The sequence below is a fragment of the Mirounga leonina genome, unplaced genomic scaffold, assembly GCF_011800145.1.
Source record: "Mirounga leonina isolate KUSES-001 unplaced genomic scaffold, KU_Mleo_1.0 Mir_94, whole genome shotgun sequence".
Classification (NCBI taxonomy): Eukaryota; Metazoa; Chordata; class Mammalia; order Carnivora; family Phocidae; genus Mirounga; species Mirounga leonina.
The window spans coordinates 14,641,433-14,656,214 of NW_023270855.1; the positions used below are offsets into that span (position 1 = coordinate 14,641,433).

Genomic DNA, 14,782 nt, shown 5'->3' on the forward strand with positions numbered 1-14,782 from the left:
AGAAAAGAAAAATGCTGTTAAGTGCAGGGAAAACCAAAATCACCCCAGAAAGAGATGCAGGCACAATACACTTCATAATCCAGCTGCAACCAATACAGTCAGAAATGAAAACACTGAACATGAATTCAACCAAACATGATGGTCCAGGCATAGTGTGAAGACGAGGGAGGGAGAGCTGCATGCACTGTGGGCAAGAAGCTGCCACTCTCCCGTGCAGCAAGTCAGCACACAACATCTCACAACTGGGAAATCTGAAACAAAGACAAACTCTGCAGCATAGAAATGACTTTTTTAGAAATGTGGGGCTAACAGGTAAGTACCATAAAAACTAGTTGAAAGTGGCTGTAGCAAAGGAGGATGCAGGGTGTAAAAGGGAGAGAGAGACAGACATATTTTATTAGTTTTTCGTCACTTGCTTTTTAAAACTAGAAAAAACATATTAAACTTCTAAAAATTACAAAAAAGACAATGTAATTGCTGTCAAACCTTTCACTTACCCTGGCAGTAATTGTTCCATGCTTTTCTCCTTTGTTGTTTATCATACGAATACCCGCAGCCTGAAACATGTCCTTCATTTGAGCAGGGGTAGCAGTGGTAGCAAAATCCACATCTTGAGGCTTTACTCCATTTAATAAATCCCTCACCGCTCCTCCTGCTATTCTTAATTCATGATTTTCTTTGACAAATAATTCTGAGAGGAGAAAGAATATATTTTACTTCAGTTTATTTAAGAATTATAGAAGTACAAGGTTTTTCCAATCTATTAGGGACAGCAGAAATTACTTAACTAGACTTTTCACATAAAAATTAGAACAAGGCCCACAGAAATGAAGTGACTTACCTAGAGTAGAATGCCTCTCACAACTCTTGAGAGCAGGGAATTTGCAGATTTTTTTCTTGGCAGATTCGGAAGATAATTCAGAATTATCTTCCCAATTATCTTCCACAATCCCCCAAGGTCACCGATACGCATTTGAATTATAACCAAAAAGTGAAGAATTCTGCTTTTCCTCCAAGTTTATGTGCATACTTCAGAAACGTCAGGTGTTCTTAGACCTATTTCTCTTTGTGTACTGATGCTGAGGCTATAACGTTCATGCATGAAGCTATGAAACTGTCAAACAACATTAGTCTATCACCCCAGGTATGATAACGTTACAGCTAAGAATCCCTCAAGAAATAATCTGCATACAATGTTTATTTCTGCTCCTCTCTGTGCTCTAGAAAAGCCATAGGAAGGCTCAAACTACTGTGAGGGCCTCAATACAGGAGACCCAGAGTGGGCTCCTCTAGGTACAAGATAAGGCAAAGTCCATTGTTAATTACTCATGACCAAAGGACATCATATGGCACCTAGGGAGAATGACATCCAGAAACTGGCCTTATACAAGCCCCTGAGCCTTGGTATTGCCAAAAGGTGGCCTGGCACCCATAACTGGGCCCTGGTATTCTCCTGTTGAACCCAAACAATGTCAGAGAACATCCACATCAGACAAGTCCACTCGGTGACCATGATGGATCGGTTAAAACAAGACAACTAGTAATCCTGTCTGAACACAGAAGACAGGAATACTATCAAAGACGCCACCTTATGACAATTAATAATATGTGTGACTTCTTATTTATCCACCGGTTAACAGAGCAGAGAGCTGTGTTCTCACCTTCTAGGTAAGAATTAAGACACCCATCGCAGATTTATCCTTGCTTCCTGATACCACCTAACCCACAGGAAACTGTACTTCTTATACCTGCCCCAAAATATGATACAAGCACAAACCCTACAAGAAGTCCTTTCTAAAAACCTTTGGCTGAGATACTCCAAGGTTCTCCATGGTCAGTGTTCTCCTAACAACTCACCTGGTCTCTGACTGGAGGGCACTGACCTGAGCACTGAGCTAAATACATCAGAGTTCTGACATCCCTAATCACAAGCCAGTATGTTAACCTCCATCCCTACCCTAAATCTGTGCTTGCTCATCCTCTTCCTCTACCTATTCTTCCTAAACCTTCAGCCCAACTCTCTGGAGACAACCTACAATGATCTGCTACAAAGTAACAAATGCTCCCTCCATTTACCTTCTGGCCTAAATTTCTGGCTGTCCCAGACCATCCTAAGTCCTTTCCAAGAGTATGTGTTGTTCATCTTCCTTTCACTCCACATTTCTAATCAAGTCCTACTGACTATATGTCCCTATTAAGGGTTCCTTCATATAGGGTTCATGGTCTCTTAAAATAAAATATAAAAACCATGTATGGTAGTCAAAAAAAACAAAAACAAAACAAAAAACCATATATGTTAGTCCAGTTTTCATGAGATTTATAGAGGTCCATGACCCAAAAAGTTAAGGACTGCCAAACTATTTCTGGACTCTATCCTCATTTCTCCCTAGTTCAGGGCCTCTTCATCTCCTTCCTGAACAAGAGTGCTACATCAGCCCCCTTAAATCCAGCTTCCACCGTCTAGACAGAGGGTTCTAAATCACTCGCTTGATTAGGCTATGCCACCGTTCCTCTGACTACTCCCAGCACAATATCCACATTTCTGTGGTACATTATACAAGGGCCTCCTGACCCAGTTCTGTCTCCTCTCTCACTAATCTCTGCATCGTGCTTTACACTCAAACTCTCCCTGTAGTTTCTCTCTGTAACTTTGCTTGCAAAGATCACTTCACCCAAACACCTTCCCAGCTTACTCACCTCGCTAAGCAGCTGGCCATGAAATGTCTTGGTGCACAACCCACACCAGGAAGACATTTTGCATGTTAGTCACTCATACCTAAACCGAACTTTCAGGATGTCATACCACACGATCTCATCTATTCTACCCTCTTTTCCTCTGTTTTTCTAATGCTGGTCATGACCACTAAATTGACTTTAAGGTCGACTAGTGGGGTTACTACCCACAATGAGGAAAACACTGATCTAGCACATCCTTATTCATCTTTTGTGATTCAGTTTAGGAAGCCTCTCCTGCTGGTGGAGTTAAATCAATTTCCTCTAAGCTATGAGAGGAGCCTATTTTTTATGCATACTAATTATATTAAAATTACCTGTTCATTCTTAGGGTAGAATACTTATCTTACTTATCTTTACACCAATGTGGCTCACGATGGAACCTAATTGTGATATCCCTGCTTCAAAAAAAATTTAAAAAAAAAAATCAGAGTGACCTCATTGGAAATGTATTTTTTTTTTTTTTAAGATTTTTTATTTATTTATTTGACAGAGAGAGACACAGCGAGAGAGGGAACACAAGCAGGGGGAGTGGGAGAGGGAGAAGCAGGCTTTCCACTGAGCAGAGAGCCCGACGCGGGGCTTGATCCCAGGACTCTGGGATCATGACCTGAGCCGAAGGCAGACGCTTAACGACTGAGCCACCCAGGCGCCCCGGAAATGTATTTTTTAAAGGTTTTCTTCCTTCAATACAGTGAGAAACTATTTTGAAATGCAAAAAATGAGTAAGTTTTACTTTCACTTGAACCTACTTTAACAGGATGAAGAAGGTCAAGACTGAATACAAGATCACCTGTTTTAAGATTCTCATGCTAGCTTGACCAAAATTTTAAGTTCAAAGTCACCTAATCAATTAACCGCATTACACAAAGAGATACAGAATTCAAAGTAATCTATTCATCATTTTGATTAGCCGTATGGAAATAGATAACTATTTCCCAAAAACTCACAATTCTAACATAATACCACTGAGAAAGGCGTATTAAGGCAAAAAATGTGCCCATGTGGAACAGTCATAAAAAGTGTAAGAAATGCAATGACTTTATGCTGACCTAAAAGAATAGGGATTATCAAGCTTAGACACTCCTTTTCCTCAATTACTGGTATCTTCAATCTTACAGAAATCCACATTTCAATGAATTTTGTAAACTACATACTCAGAAAAAAAATACCTAATGCAGCTAAATTTAATTGTAAATTTAAGCCTGAGACTCAAGAAATGCATAATTTCATCATTCCAAAGCTATTAATCTGCTTCAACTGCCACAGCTGATAGTAAGCTATTTTTAATTATTATCGTTAGCAATCCAAAGGACCATGATATTATATATCAGAAAATTTTTACAATTGTCTATTTTTTTATTTTAATTTTCAATCTAATTTTCATTAACTTCTTCCCTCTACAATTTTGAATTTTAAGTTTTGGAGGAAGGGGGTACAGAAAGTGCAACTAAAATGGGAAGACCATTTTATGTCATGACTATTCCTACCAAAAAATAAACGAACTGTTCTTCAGTTTTTCCAGGATCTCCCAAACTTGAAGAGTGATCAGGTGTTCCTACTGTCCCAAAAGTTACAGTGATGGCCTTACGACAGCACATACCAAAGCACTTAAAAGCTAACCACTGAGTGCTAATGCCCAGTATTTGACCACAGCCAAGCAGCCAAAGAAGTCCTGGCTTGTCCACTAACCACGTTAACTTAGGAAAAAAATCAATGTTTGGAACTTCAGTCTCGTGTATAGAATGGAGAAAAAAATCTCATATGCCCCTAGCATGCCTCTACAATGTTGTCCTCAAGCAAAAGGAAAAATAAATTACATGAAATAAACTGACAAATTATAAAATCCTATACAGTGTACAGATAATCCACTACCCTAGCTTCCCTAAGTCTTGCATACTGGAAACTAATTTCACATGTGGCAAAGCACCTATTAGGATTTGAGAACTGGTATAGTATTCAACTGCACAGTATCACCATCCAACAGCCATCATTTGTGTGTATGTGTTTGTGCATTGTTTTCATGCAGAATATCTTATTTTACCAGAACACGCAAGTCCTTAGAAAGTAGCAAAAAACAAATAAAACCAATTATTTGATTTTCTAACTGATGAGCTTTGCACTAAAAGATTCCATTCTTGCCACTTCCACTCTAACCTAAAAAAGTCAACTTTAGAATATGTCCGTGCTGGGGCACCTGGGTGGCTTGGACAGTTAGGCATCTGCCTTCAGCTCAGGTCATGATCCCAGGTTCCTGGGATCGAGCCCCACATCGGGCTCCCTGCTCAGGGAGCTTCTCCCTCTCCCTCTGCTTCCCCTGCTTGTACATTGTCAAAAATAAATAAAATCTTTAAAAAAAAAAAAAAAAAGAATATGTCCGTGCTACCATTTGCCAGGCTTTGGAGAACAAGACCCTGGGGGTAAATAGATCTGTATCTTCCCACCGTACTAAGTTCCTAAATCCATAGGATTTCACCTCTCAAGATGGAGACAATTCAACTCTTGAGGTAAGGGTTAGTAAGCCAAATGAAATTGTTAAAATAAAAGATGTTCAAGAACCTATAGCAATCAATATCCAGAGCCTTGTTTCCAAAAGAAAAATGCAGAAGGACCTGAAACAGGCCACCAAGAGTTAATTACCTACATCCAAGCATTTGGCACCTTTCTTCCAAGAGGCCTCTTGCAACTGAAGGTGGGAAGATTAGGAGCTGGGAAAGGCATATAAAGAAAGAACAAGCTTGAATTCAACTCAGATTTGGAGCTTCTAAACTTGTGCTGTTCAAACAGTAGGCATATATGGTTACTGAACTGAGCACTTAAAATGTGGTGAGTCTGAATTAAGATGGTTGGGATGTGCTAACCACCAGATTTCAAGGACTTGCAAGGAAAGATGTGAAATACCTCATTAATAATTTTACATAAATTTTATATTAAAATGATGGTATCTTAAATGTAGTTGATGAAATGCTATACTAAAATAATTACTAAAATTAATTTCACCCATTTCTTTTTATCTTTAATGTGGCTACTAGAAAAGTATACATTGGACATGTGACTGATATTTCTATTGGACTGGAGTTTCTACACTTTTTCACTGTAATTACAACTCAGAGTGAAGTATCAGCTTTAGACCCTCCACTTCAAGATCACATGAAGAATCTATATGAATCAACAAGTTCTGGACCACTGACCTGTGACATGTATCTAAAAAATCATCTAAATTCAAGAATAGAAAAGTGGCTCTGGGAATAAACGAATACAAGGAAAGTCATTTCAACGCTCCTCCACCTTTTGTGCACAGGATTAATGGAGTTCTTACAAAAATTTATGGATGCCCATCCTCCCCAGAGATTCCAGTTCAGTAGGTCAGGGTGGTACCCCAGGATTTGTGTATTTTAAAAGCTCCCCAGGTGAACCTAATGGACAGCCAGGGTTGCATGCCACTGTATAGGTCATGTTTCTACAAACACATACCTTTGTGTATTTCTTAAGGGCCACTAAAATACCAGAGGCTTTGGAATGCGGCTGTGTGGCTGCTTCAGTAACAGCATAGCTGATTCTGAGGACCAGTGTAAGGAATGGTAAGACTGTGACAAGCAACCTGAAGCTGCTGTAATCAGGGACTTAGCTTAAGTCATTTCCTGTGCCCCTTCCAGGTGAGTTTTGTATGTGCACAAATGGAAGGAACTCCTATTTCCTTCTGCCTTCAGTTCACTCAGAAAGCACTTATGACTAAGGAGGAAATACAGCTTGATGGTTACAAGCTGGGTACTGAAAGCAGACTACCCAAGTTCAAAATGCAGCTCTCTAGTTATTATAAAAATGTTGGCACATTCCTAAGCCTCCTTCCTCATCCACAAAACAAGAAAAAATGTATCTACCCATTAAGTTAGTAGGCCCAATTCTGTAACCTATCTATAAAGTAATTAGCATAACATACAGAAAAGCCATGTTTTTTAATTGAAGTCACTGCCTGAATCTTTTATGTCTGGCTATAGTTTGGGATTACCCATAGTAAACCTTTCTTTTGTTAGCTCAACAGCAAAAAAAAAAAAAAAAACCTGAGTGTTGACTAAAAAACATTAAGCCTCCATTTCTCCATTTACACGGCCTTCCAAAGCAAGAAAGCATCCTAATCTCTCACCTGTCAGACTCTTCAATCCTGCTGTGAACAGTGACTGGAATTCTGGAGACTGCAACTTCATTGTAAACAGATACTGCTTGAAAAGGCACAGCCTACTCCAACTACCGCTCAGTAATGGCCTGCGGCAGGGATTCAGGCACCTCAGCATCTGGGGGCAAGGTCACCAACCACACATCTACAAGACAAACATGCATGTACGATAATGAAACTTACAAGTGAGGGAAACTAAAGGGATATACTGCAATTCTATTTTACATCGGAGAGACACTCAATCTCCTGTTCAGATGAAAAAACTGAAACCAGTGACAATTGGAGGGACAGTCACCTATGACTAGATCTATGCTTGTGGCTAAGCAGTTTTGTACTCCTGAAGCACTTACTGCTATAGTCGCGTTATCACCTTTTACTATTACAGTGCTCCCTGGAGAGGTGGGTTTCGGTTAAAGCCTGAGGGGAGCAGGCTGCCAAGAACAGTGGTTGCAGAAAAGGAAACTCAAAACACAGGAAGACCTGGCCTCCTCCAAAACACGGCACAGCCACACGTTTAACACTGCACTTGCCCACCTGCACCTAAGATATACGACCCAGGGACATTTCCCAGGCATTGAAAATCATTTTCCCAAGACTCGTCTTAGCTGCCCGCTTTTTTCCTCATTCACCATTCCTTTCCGTCCTGCCGGCTCCTGAGTCCCACCCACACCGATTTCCACGTGAACCGGGTCTCCGTGAGGGACTGACAGGATTTCAAGCGGCCCCCACGGAACCCACAAGGGAGTCCTTCCTTTCCGTGGGCAGCAGGTTTCAAAAGGCGGCGTTTCCCACCAGGGGGCGAGACGAGTTCTCCTCACCCAGACCACGTGGGGAAGAAAAAGTGTCCTTCCAAGTCCGCCTAAAATCAGAAAAACCCGCTGAGGACCCTGGCCTCGAAGAGGCGTGTCCCGCCCCTCATTCCGGGTGCCAGACCGAAAAAGCTTAGTGAGACCCTCGGGGGGCCGGCCCCAAAGAACGGAAAGTGCCCGGGGAAGCCCGATGATTCAGCCTGCAGTTACTGGAACGTGGCGGGGACGCGGCCCCACGACCTGCACGTCGAGCTCTGTTCCGCAGTGGAGAGAATGCCTCTCACCGCCACAGGCTCGCACCCTCCCCAGGAGGCTCCACCGCCCCGGGGCCCTCCCTGCGGCGCGCACCCGCACGCCCTCCCTCCCTGCGGCGCGCACCCGCACGCCTCCCCCGTGCAGCCGCTCACCGGCCCCACCGCCGCCGCCGTCGTCGCCACCCGCGCACTTCCGGACGGCGGACGCCGTGACGTCACCGCCGCGCGTCGGTCGTCAGCGAATGGGGAAGTCGCAGCGGGGCGTGGGCGGGGTCCGAGTGGGCTCTCCCCGCGTGCCTGCCTCCCTACCACCGGGCTAGAAGCAGAGGGCGGTTTTTCCGCGCCTCTGAAGCCAAGCTACGCTGCAGGCGGTGCTCCTGGGGAATTCGAGGCACCAGGGTCTTGTATATCTTTTAACTACATCTCGCTACACCTCTCTCTTGCCCTGAGGTAGTCAGACGCCCATCTGCGTTGCATGCCCGTGTGATCTTGGGCAAGTGTCGCTCTTTTCCTTTGTAGAATGAGACTGTCAATAAAACCTATTACAGGGGGTTGCCAGGCTTTAATGTCATGTTACTTCCCAGCAAGGAGGGAATGCTCAATTACTCTTCCCTTTCCTCAAGACCTAAGCAGAGGGTTTCAGACACTAGTTCTAAATTAAACCCTCTAGTTCGTTGAAATTACTGGGCATATTTTATTTTCCCACCTGGTTTTTGTGAAGTCTGAAGGCTCTTGCAGCTGCAAAATGAAGAACTTGGATTTGATGCAGTTCTTTCGTTTTTTCCAAGGCTGAGAAGAGTAAATAAAGTAGCAAAGGAGTAGGAGTAAAGCCCTAAATCCTTGAAAAGGGACACTTCCAATTAATTTGCCAATTATCTTTTAAAAAAATTTAAAAATCAGGGCACCTGGGTGGCTCAATAAGTTAAGCGTCTTCCTTTGGCTCAGGTCATGATCCCAGGGTCCTGGGATGGAGCCCTGCGGTTGGACTCCCTGAGTCAGCTTGTCCCTCTGCCCTTTCCCTGGCTCGTGTGCACGCTCTCTCGCTCTCTCAAATAAATAAAATCTTTAAAAATAAATAAAATAAAATCGCATCATATGTTTTCATTAAGTGTAGTCTTTATAGCACTCTAATTTCCCTAAAATTTTCCTAGGAAAATTCATGTGCCGTAGTATTTCTGTGGTTTCCAATGATCAGCCCTCTTATCTTCAGGGCTATTAGGTAGCCCATTTTGAGAAGAACAGGCCTAGTGTCCCAAGTTGCTGTTCAGAGGCCAAGCATTGATTTATGTTTCTTCGTGTGGCAATGAATATATTCATATATCCTAACTAGCCTGTGCAAGAAAAAAATTAGAGAATTCAATGTGAAAGAGCATAGCACTACAGACATAAGACATTAACAGGATAATAGAAGACATTATGGACAATTTTACTGACAATTTGCACTGGGGATGAAATGGACAGATTCTTTGAAACATACATCAAAACAAACAGGATGAAATTTAAAAATCTAAATAGGCCTTTACTACTAAAGAAATTGAAGTTTGTTCACAACCAACTTCCCACAAAGATAATTCCAGGCCCAAATGGTTTTAGTGGTCAAATTTATCAATCACTTAAGGAAGACATAACACCAATCTTCTATAATTTTTGTTCAGAAAATAGAGTAGGAAACATCCTCTAATTTGGGGCCAGCATGACAACTGATAACCTGAAATAGATATAACCAAAAAAAGAATTTATACATCAATATCCACATGAACCTAGAAAAACATATATTTAATGAAATATTAGCAAACCAAATCCAGCAAACTGGATTTTGATCAAGTTTGATTTATCCCAGGAATGCAAGATAGATTTAATATTTGAAAACCAATCATTGGGGGCGCCTGGGTGGCTCAGTTGGTTAAGCGACTGCCTTCGGCTCAGGTCATGATCCTGGAGTCCCAGGATCGAGTCCCACATCGGGCTCCCTGCTCGGCAGGGAGTCTGCTTCTCCCTCCCCCTCTCCCTGTTTGTATTCCCTCTCTCGCTGTGTCTTTCTCTGTCAAATAAATAAATAAAATCTTTAAAAAAAAAAAAAAAGAAAACCAATCATTGTTATTCACCATATTAGCAGACTAAAAAAGAAGACTGTATGATCATCCCAATAGATGCAGAAAAAACACTTAAATTCCACACTTATTAATGACTATAACTCTCAGAAAACTAAGATCATGGAGCACTACAACAAAAACTAGCAATGTGTTGTATGGTGACTAACAAAATTAAATTAAAAAATAAAGTTAAAAAAAAAGAAAACTAAGATTAGGAGACTTCCTTAATCTGGTAAAGGGCATCTATGAAAAATGTACAGCTGCCATCATACGTAATGGTAAAATATTGACTACTTTTCCTCTGATATCAAGAACAAAGATGCCCAGTCTCATAAGTTCTTTTCAATATTTTACCGTAGTTCATAAACATTAACATGAGAAAAAGAAATAAAAGATGTCATAATCAGGAAAGAAGCAACACTGTCTTTTCAGATGACATAATGGTTTGCATAGGAATCGACAAAACTACCTGAATAAGTAGATCTAGAGGTCTTAGGATTCAAGGTTAGTAATTTAAAAACAAACGTATTTTTATTCAGCGGCAGCAAATATAAATAAGTTTTAATATTTTAAAGATTTTATTTATTTGACAGCGCACAAGCGAGCAGGGGTGAGCACAAGCAGGGGGAGCAGGAGACAGAGAAGCAGGCTCCCCACTGAGCAGAGAGCCCAATGCGGGACTGGATCCCAGGACCCTGGGATCATGACCTGAGCTGAAGGTAGACACTTAACCAGCTGAGCCACCCAGGCACCCCAATAAGTTTTAATTTTAAAGCATTTTTTTAAAGATTTTATTTATTTGACAGAGACACAGCGAGAGAGGGAACACAAGCAGGGGGAGTAAGAGAGGGAGAAGCAGACTCCCCACTGATCAGGGAGCCCGATGCGGGGCTCAATCCCAGGACCCTGGGACCATGACCTGAGCCTAAGGCAGACGCTTAACAACTGAGCCACCCAGGCGCCCCAGTAAGTTTTAATTTTAATAATAACTTAAAGTATAGAGAAACAGGTTATAATACAGAAACAAATGTAGCAGAAGTTATATGGTTAGCAACCAATCCTGTAAAGACAGGCAACCTCAGTTATTAGGGAAATACAAATTGAAGGCACAGTGAGATGCTATTACATACCTATTAGAATGTTTCAATCAAAAACCTGGGATTATCAAGTGCTGCCAACAATGTAGATCAACTGGAACCCATACACTGTTGATAAGAATACAAACTGCTACAACTATTCTGGAAAACAGTTTGGCAGTTTCTGATAAAGTTATATCTACTCTTTTTTTTTTTTTTAAGATTTTATTTATTTATTTGACAGAGAGAGACATAGCGAGAGCAGGAACACAAGCAGGGGGAATGGGAGAGGGAGAAGCAGGCTTCCCACCGAGCAGGGAGCCCGATGTGGGACTCGATCCCAGGACCCTGAGATCATAACCTGAGCTGAAGGCAGACGCTTAACGACTGAGCCACCCAGGCGCCCCTATATCTACTCTTAATATACAACCCAGCAAACCTACTGCTTGATATTTAACGGAGAGAAAAGAAAACTTACGTTCACATTTAAAAATGTATGTGGGGACACCCGGGTGGCTCAGTCGGTTAAGTGTCTGACTTTTGATCTCAGCTCAGGTCTTAATCTCAGGGCCATGAGTTCAAGTCCTGTGTTGGGTTCCATGCTAAGCATGGAGCCTACTTAAAAAAAAAAAAAAAAAAAAAGTATGTGAATGGTAGTAATAGACTTACTGATAATCATCTGTACTTGGAAATAAGCCAAATTTCCTCCAACAGATGTATGGATAAGTAAACTGTGGTACATCCATACAAAGGAATATCACTTAGCAATATAAAAGAGTTAACTCCTGATATATATCTCAATCTGAAATAAAGAAAGCCAGACTCAGTTGGCTACATAATGATTCTATTCATAAGACATCCTGGAAGAGGCAAAATTATAGAGATATAAAACAGCCCAGTTGCCACAGGGAACAGCAGATGGAGGGAGGGGCTCACTACAAAGTGGCGTGAGTGAACTTTGGGGGGTGATAGAATGCTTCTATATCTTGATGGTGGTGGTGAGTGCATGACTGTGTCTGTCAAAACACATGAACAGTACACTAAAAAGGGTAAACTTTCCTTTATGTAAATTATACCTGAAAAAAACCTGACCATTTTCTTTCCATATATTAGCCAAAAACTAGAACATGAAAGTTTAAAAATATATATTTAAAAAGGCTCTCAAGAAATGCTTATTCAAATAAATTCAACTATTAAAGCATTTCCATATGAAGGTAGAATGAAGAACTTTGAGGCCATTAACTAAAGTGGAAGAGAACTCTGTAGACAGATGCTGCTCAACCCTCCCCCCAGGACAATGGTAAGAACCACCAAAGCAATGAAAAATCCTTTCTGCTGCACACAAGAGGTTTACTATTCTCTCTTAGTATAGACCCATCCTGAGGGAAATAGAATTTTACCTGCAAAGGAACTGACATTTATTACACAGAACTCCTACAGAAAGTATTCTTATTGTATATTATCTACCCCCAAGTAAATATGAACGGAGGGGACTGTTAGGGTAGGGCAAGTTTCCATTATACTATAGAAACACCACTGCCATGAGTATTATTCTGCAGTTAGAATGCAACATATTATTAAAAAGTAAAGAAAATTAGATAAAAACGGCTTAGAGTTACTTATTGTATATACAAACTTCAAGTCTTAGTTACCAATGCTGGTTTGAAAACCCATTAATGTTGGTTGGTATGCACTTCAGTGCTGGCTAAAGACTCCCTCAGGAGTGGACAGCTTTCAACTTTCTTCATAGTGGATCAGATTTTTTTATTCCAGTTTATACATCTAGTAGCCAAAATGTGGCTCCCAAATGTTCAGTTGTCTCTGTTCATCTAAGTTTTGGTTGTGTTCCTTTAAAACTGAATCATCTCTGCAAATCAGAGAGAAGTAACAGACTATGTGCAACAGTTGTGAATGCAATGCTGTTTTCATCCATCCATCCATCCATCCATCCATCCATCGTTTAGTGTCTACTGTGTCCATGGCATGTGTGAATGCTCACAGTAATGATAAGTCTACATAGTAATTTATACTATGCTTAGAATGGTGACAAGCATTGTATTCTTATTAATCCTCAGGAACATGCAATGAGGTATTTTCCAATGAGAAAACATAAGCACAGAGAGGTTAATTTGTCTAAGGTCACACAGGTAGTGAGGAGCACACGCAGAATTCAACTCAAACATTCCGACTCAAAATCAGTAGAGTACTCTGATGAAGCTGAAGCAGCAGGCAGGACAAGATCCTGCAGGGCTGGGCACCTCACATGATGACACTTGAACTTCATTTTAATGGTAATATGAAAGAACTGAAGGTTTTTTAAGCAGGAGTTTTCATAAACCTACTGTATTTTCATGTGACTAGTCTGGCTGTAGCATGGAAAATGGGTGGAAGGGCCTGGTACATAAACTTATTTTCTCCCTTTCTGACCTTCTCTGGAGGTCACAAGTCTAACATGAGTCCAACAGGCCTGCATTCCCTCTAGAGGCACTTGGGGAGAATCTGTGTTTGTTTTCTTTTTGGTCCTTTCCAGCTTCGAGAGCTTCCCTCCCTCCATCTTCAAAGTCAGCAAACATAACCTCTTTCCTTTCTGACCTCCCTGCTACCTCCTTATATGGAGCTTTGTGATTACACTGAGCCCCTTGGGTAATCCTGGTTAACCTCCCCATTGAAAGATCCTCACCTTAATTACATCTGCAAATAAGGTGATACGTGTGCAAGCTCTAGGAATTAGGAGGTGCACATCTTTGGGGGTGGGCTCATTATTCAGCCCTTCAAGTGTGTGCTTTTGTGGGTAGGGGGATAGGAAGATATGGGAACACCAAGGATTATCATATGACAAAACAACTGGTTGATCAACTTGGGATAATAACTGTGTTGACCTTAATGCTGATATTTTCTCCATTTCTTCCTGTTTCTGGTTTTAGGCAGAGGCTTTGATTTCAAGTAAAAACACATGGCTGAACAGAGGTAAAAACCATTAAAAAGCAGAGTGGTAACCCTGAGATCAGAGGTCCCCACCCCACCTGCCAGCACCCACTGGCATCAGTGTCCTTAAAACATCACTACTCCAAAGAGCATCTGCATTTTGAAATAGGACAGAGAAAGGAGAATAATGCTTCCTATAAAGATAAGATTTTGTAATAGCATTTTAGGCCCCTTGAGGAAGATATTTGAAGCAATATTTAGACAAGTCAGATAAAAACATAATTTTGGCCTAATTTTAATATTCTGCAATTTGGGAGTTGATTCTGGTTAAACCTCAAACCCCTCCCCCACCCTTTTGGGGGTAAGCAACACTGAGTAATTTGTTTAAAAGACATGTTCTCTTTCAAGAATGTCTTCTTTCTTCGAAACAACAAAAAGTACCTCTTTGAAGGAAAAATCATTCACTCGTTTTGTTCTCATAAAAGTTTAATAGAAGCCAACTAAAGTTTAAGATCTCCCAGAGGACAAATAAAGAGATTTCTCAGAAAATGTAGAATCGCAATTTTCATTGGTGCTAGGGGATTTTACACACAAATGCAATTTTATTTTACATTTAAAAGAGGTAAGTAAATAGACAAATCAATTTTAGCTGTTCTGAAATCTCATACTGGGTCATTAATTTTAAAAGATGGGACTTCAATAATAGTTAAAAGAACAG

At 41.0% G+C, this 14,782-nt stretch overlaps 1 protein-coding gene across 4 annotated transcripts in view; it reads right to left on the minus strand.

The window, feature by feature from the left end:
• Positions 1 to 8,182, minus strand: part of TRNT1 (tRNA nucleotidyl transferase 1) — a 30,196-nt gene extending 22,014 nt beyond the window's left edge. The window contains exons 1-3 of one of the 4 annotated variants that reach the window (XM_034997922.1): positions 8,124 to 8,182; positions 6,878 to 7,052; positions 498 to 691 (exon numbers count right to left, since the gene is read on the minus strand). In XM_034997922.1, coding sequence (XP_034853813.1) covers positions 498 to 691; positions 6,878 to 7,025 — 342 coding nt within the window. In that variant the 5' untranslated portion in view covers positions 7,026 to 7,052; positions 8,124 to 8,182. Of the gene's footprint in view, positions 1 to 497; positions 692 to 6,877; positions 7,954 to 8,123 lie in introns of those variants that run through there. The other 3 variants (XM_034997923.1, XM_034997924.1, XM_034997921.1) reach the window with 3 other exon arrangements.
• Between the last annotated feature and the right edge of the window lie 6,600 nt (positions 8,183 to 14,782).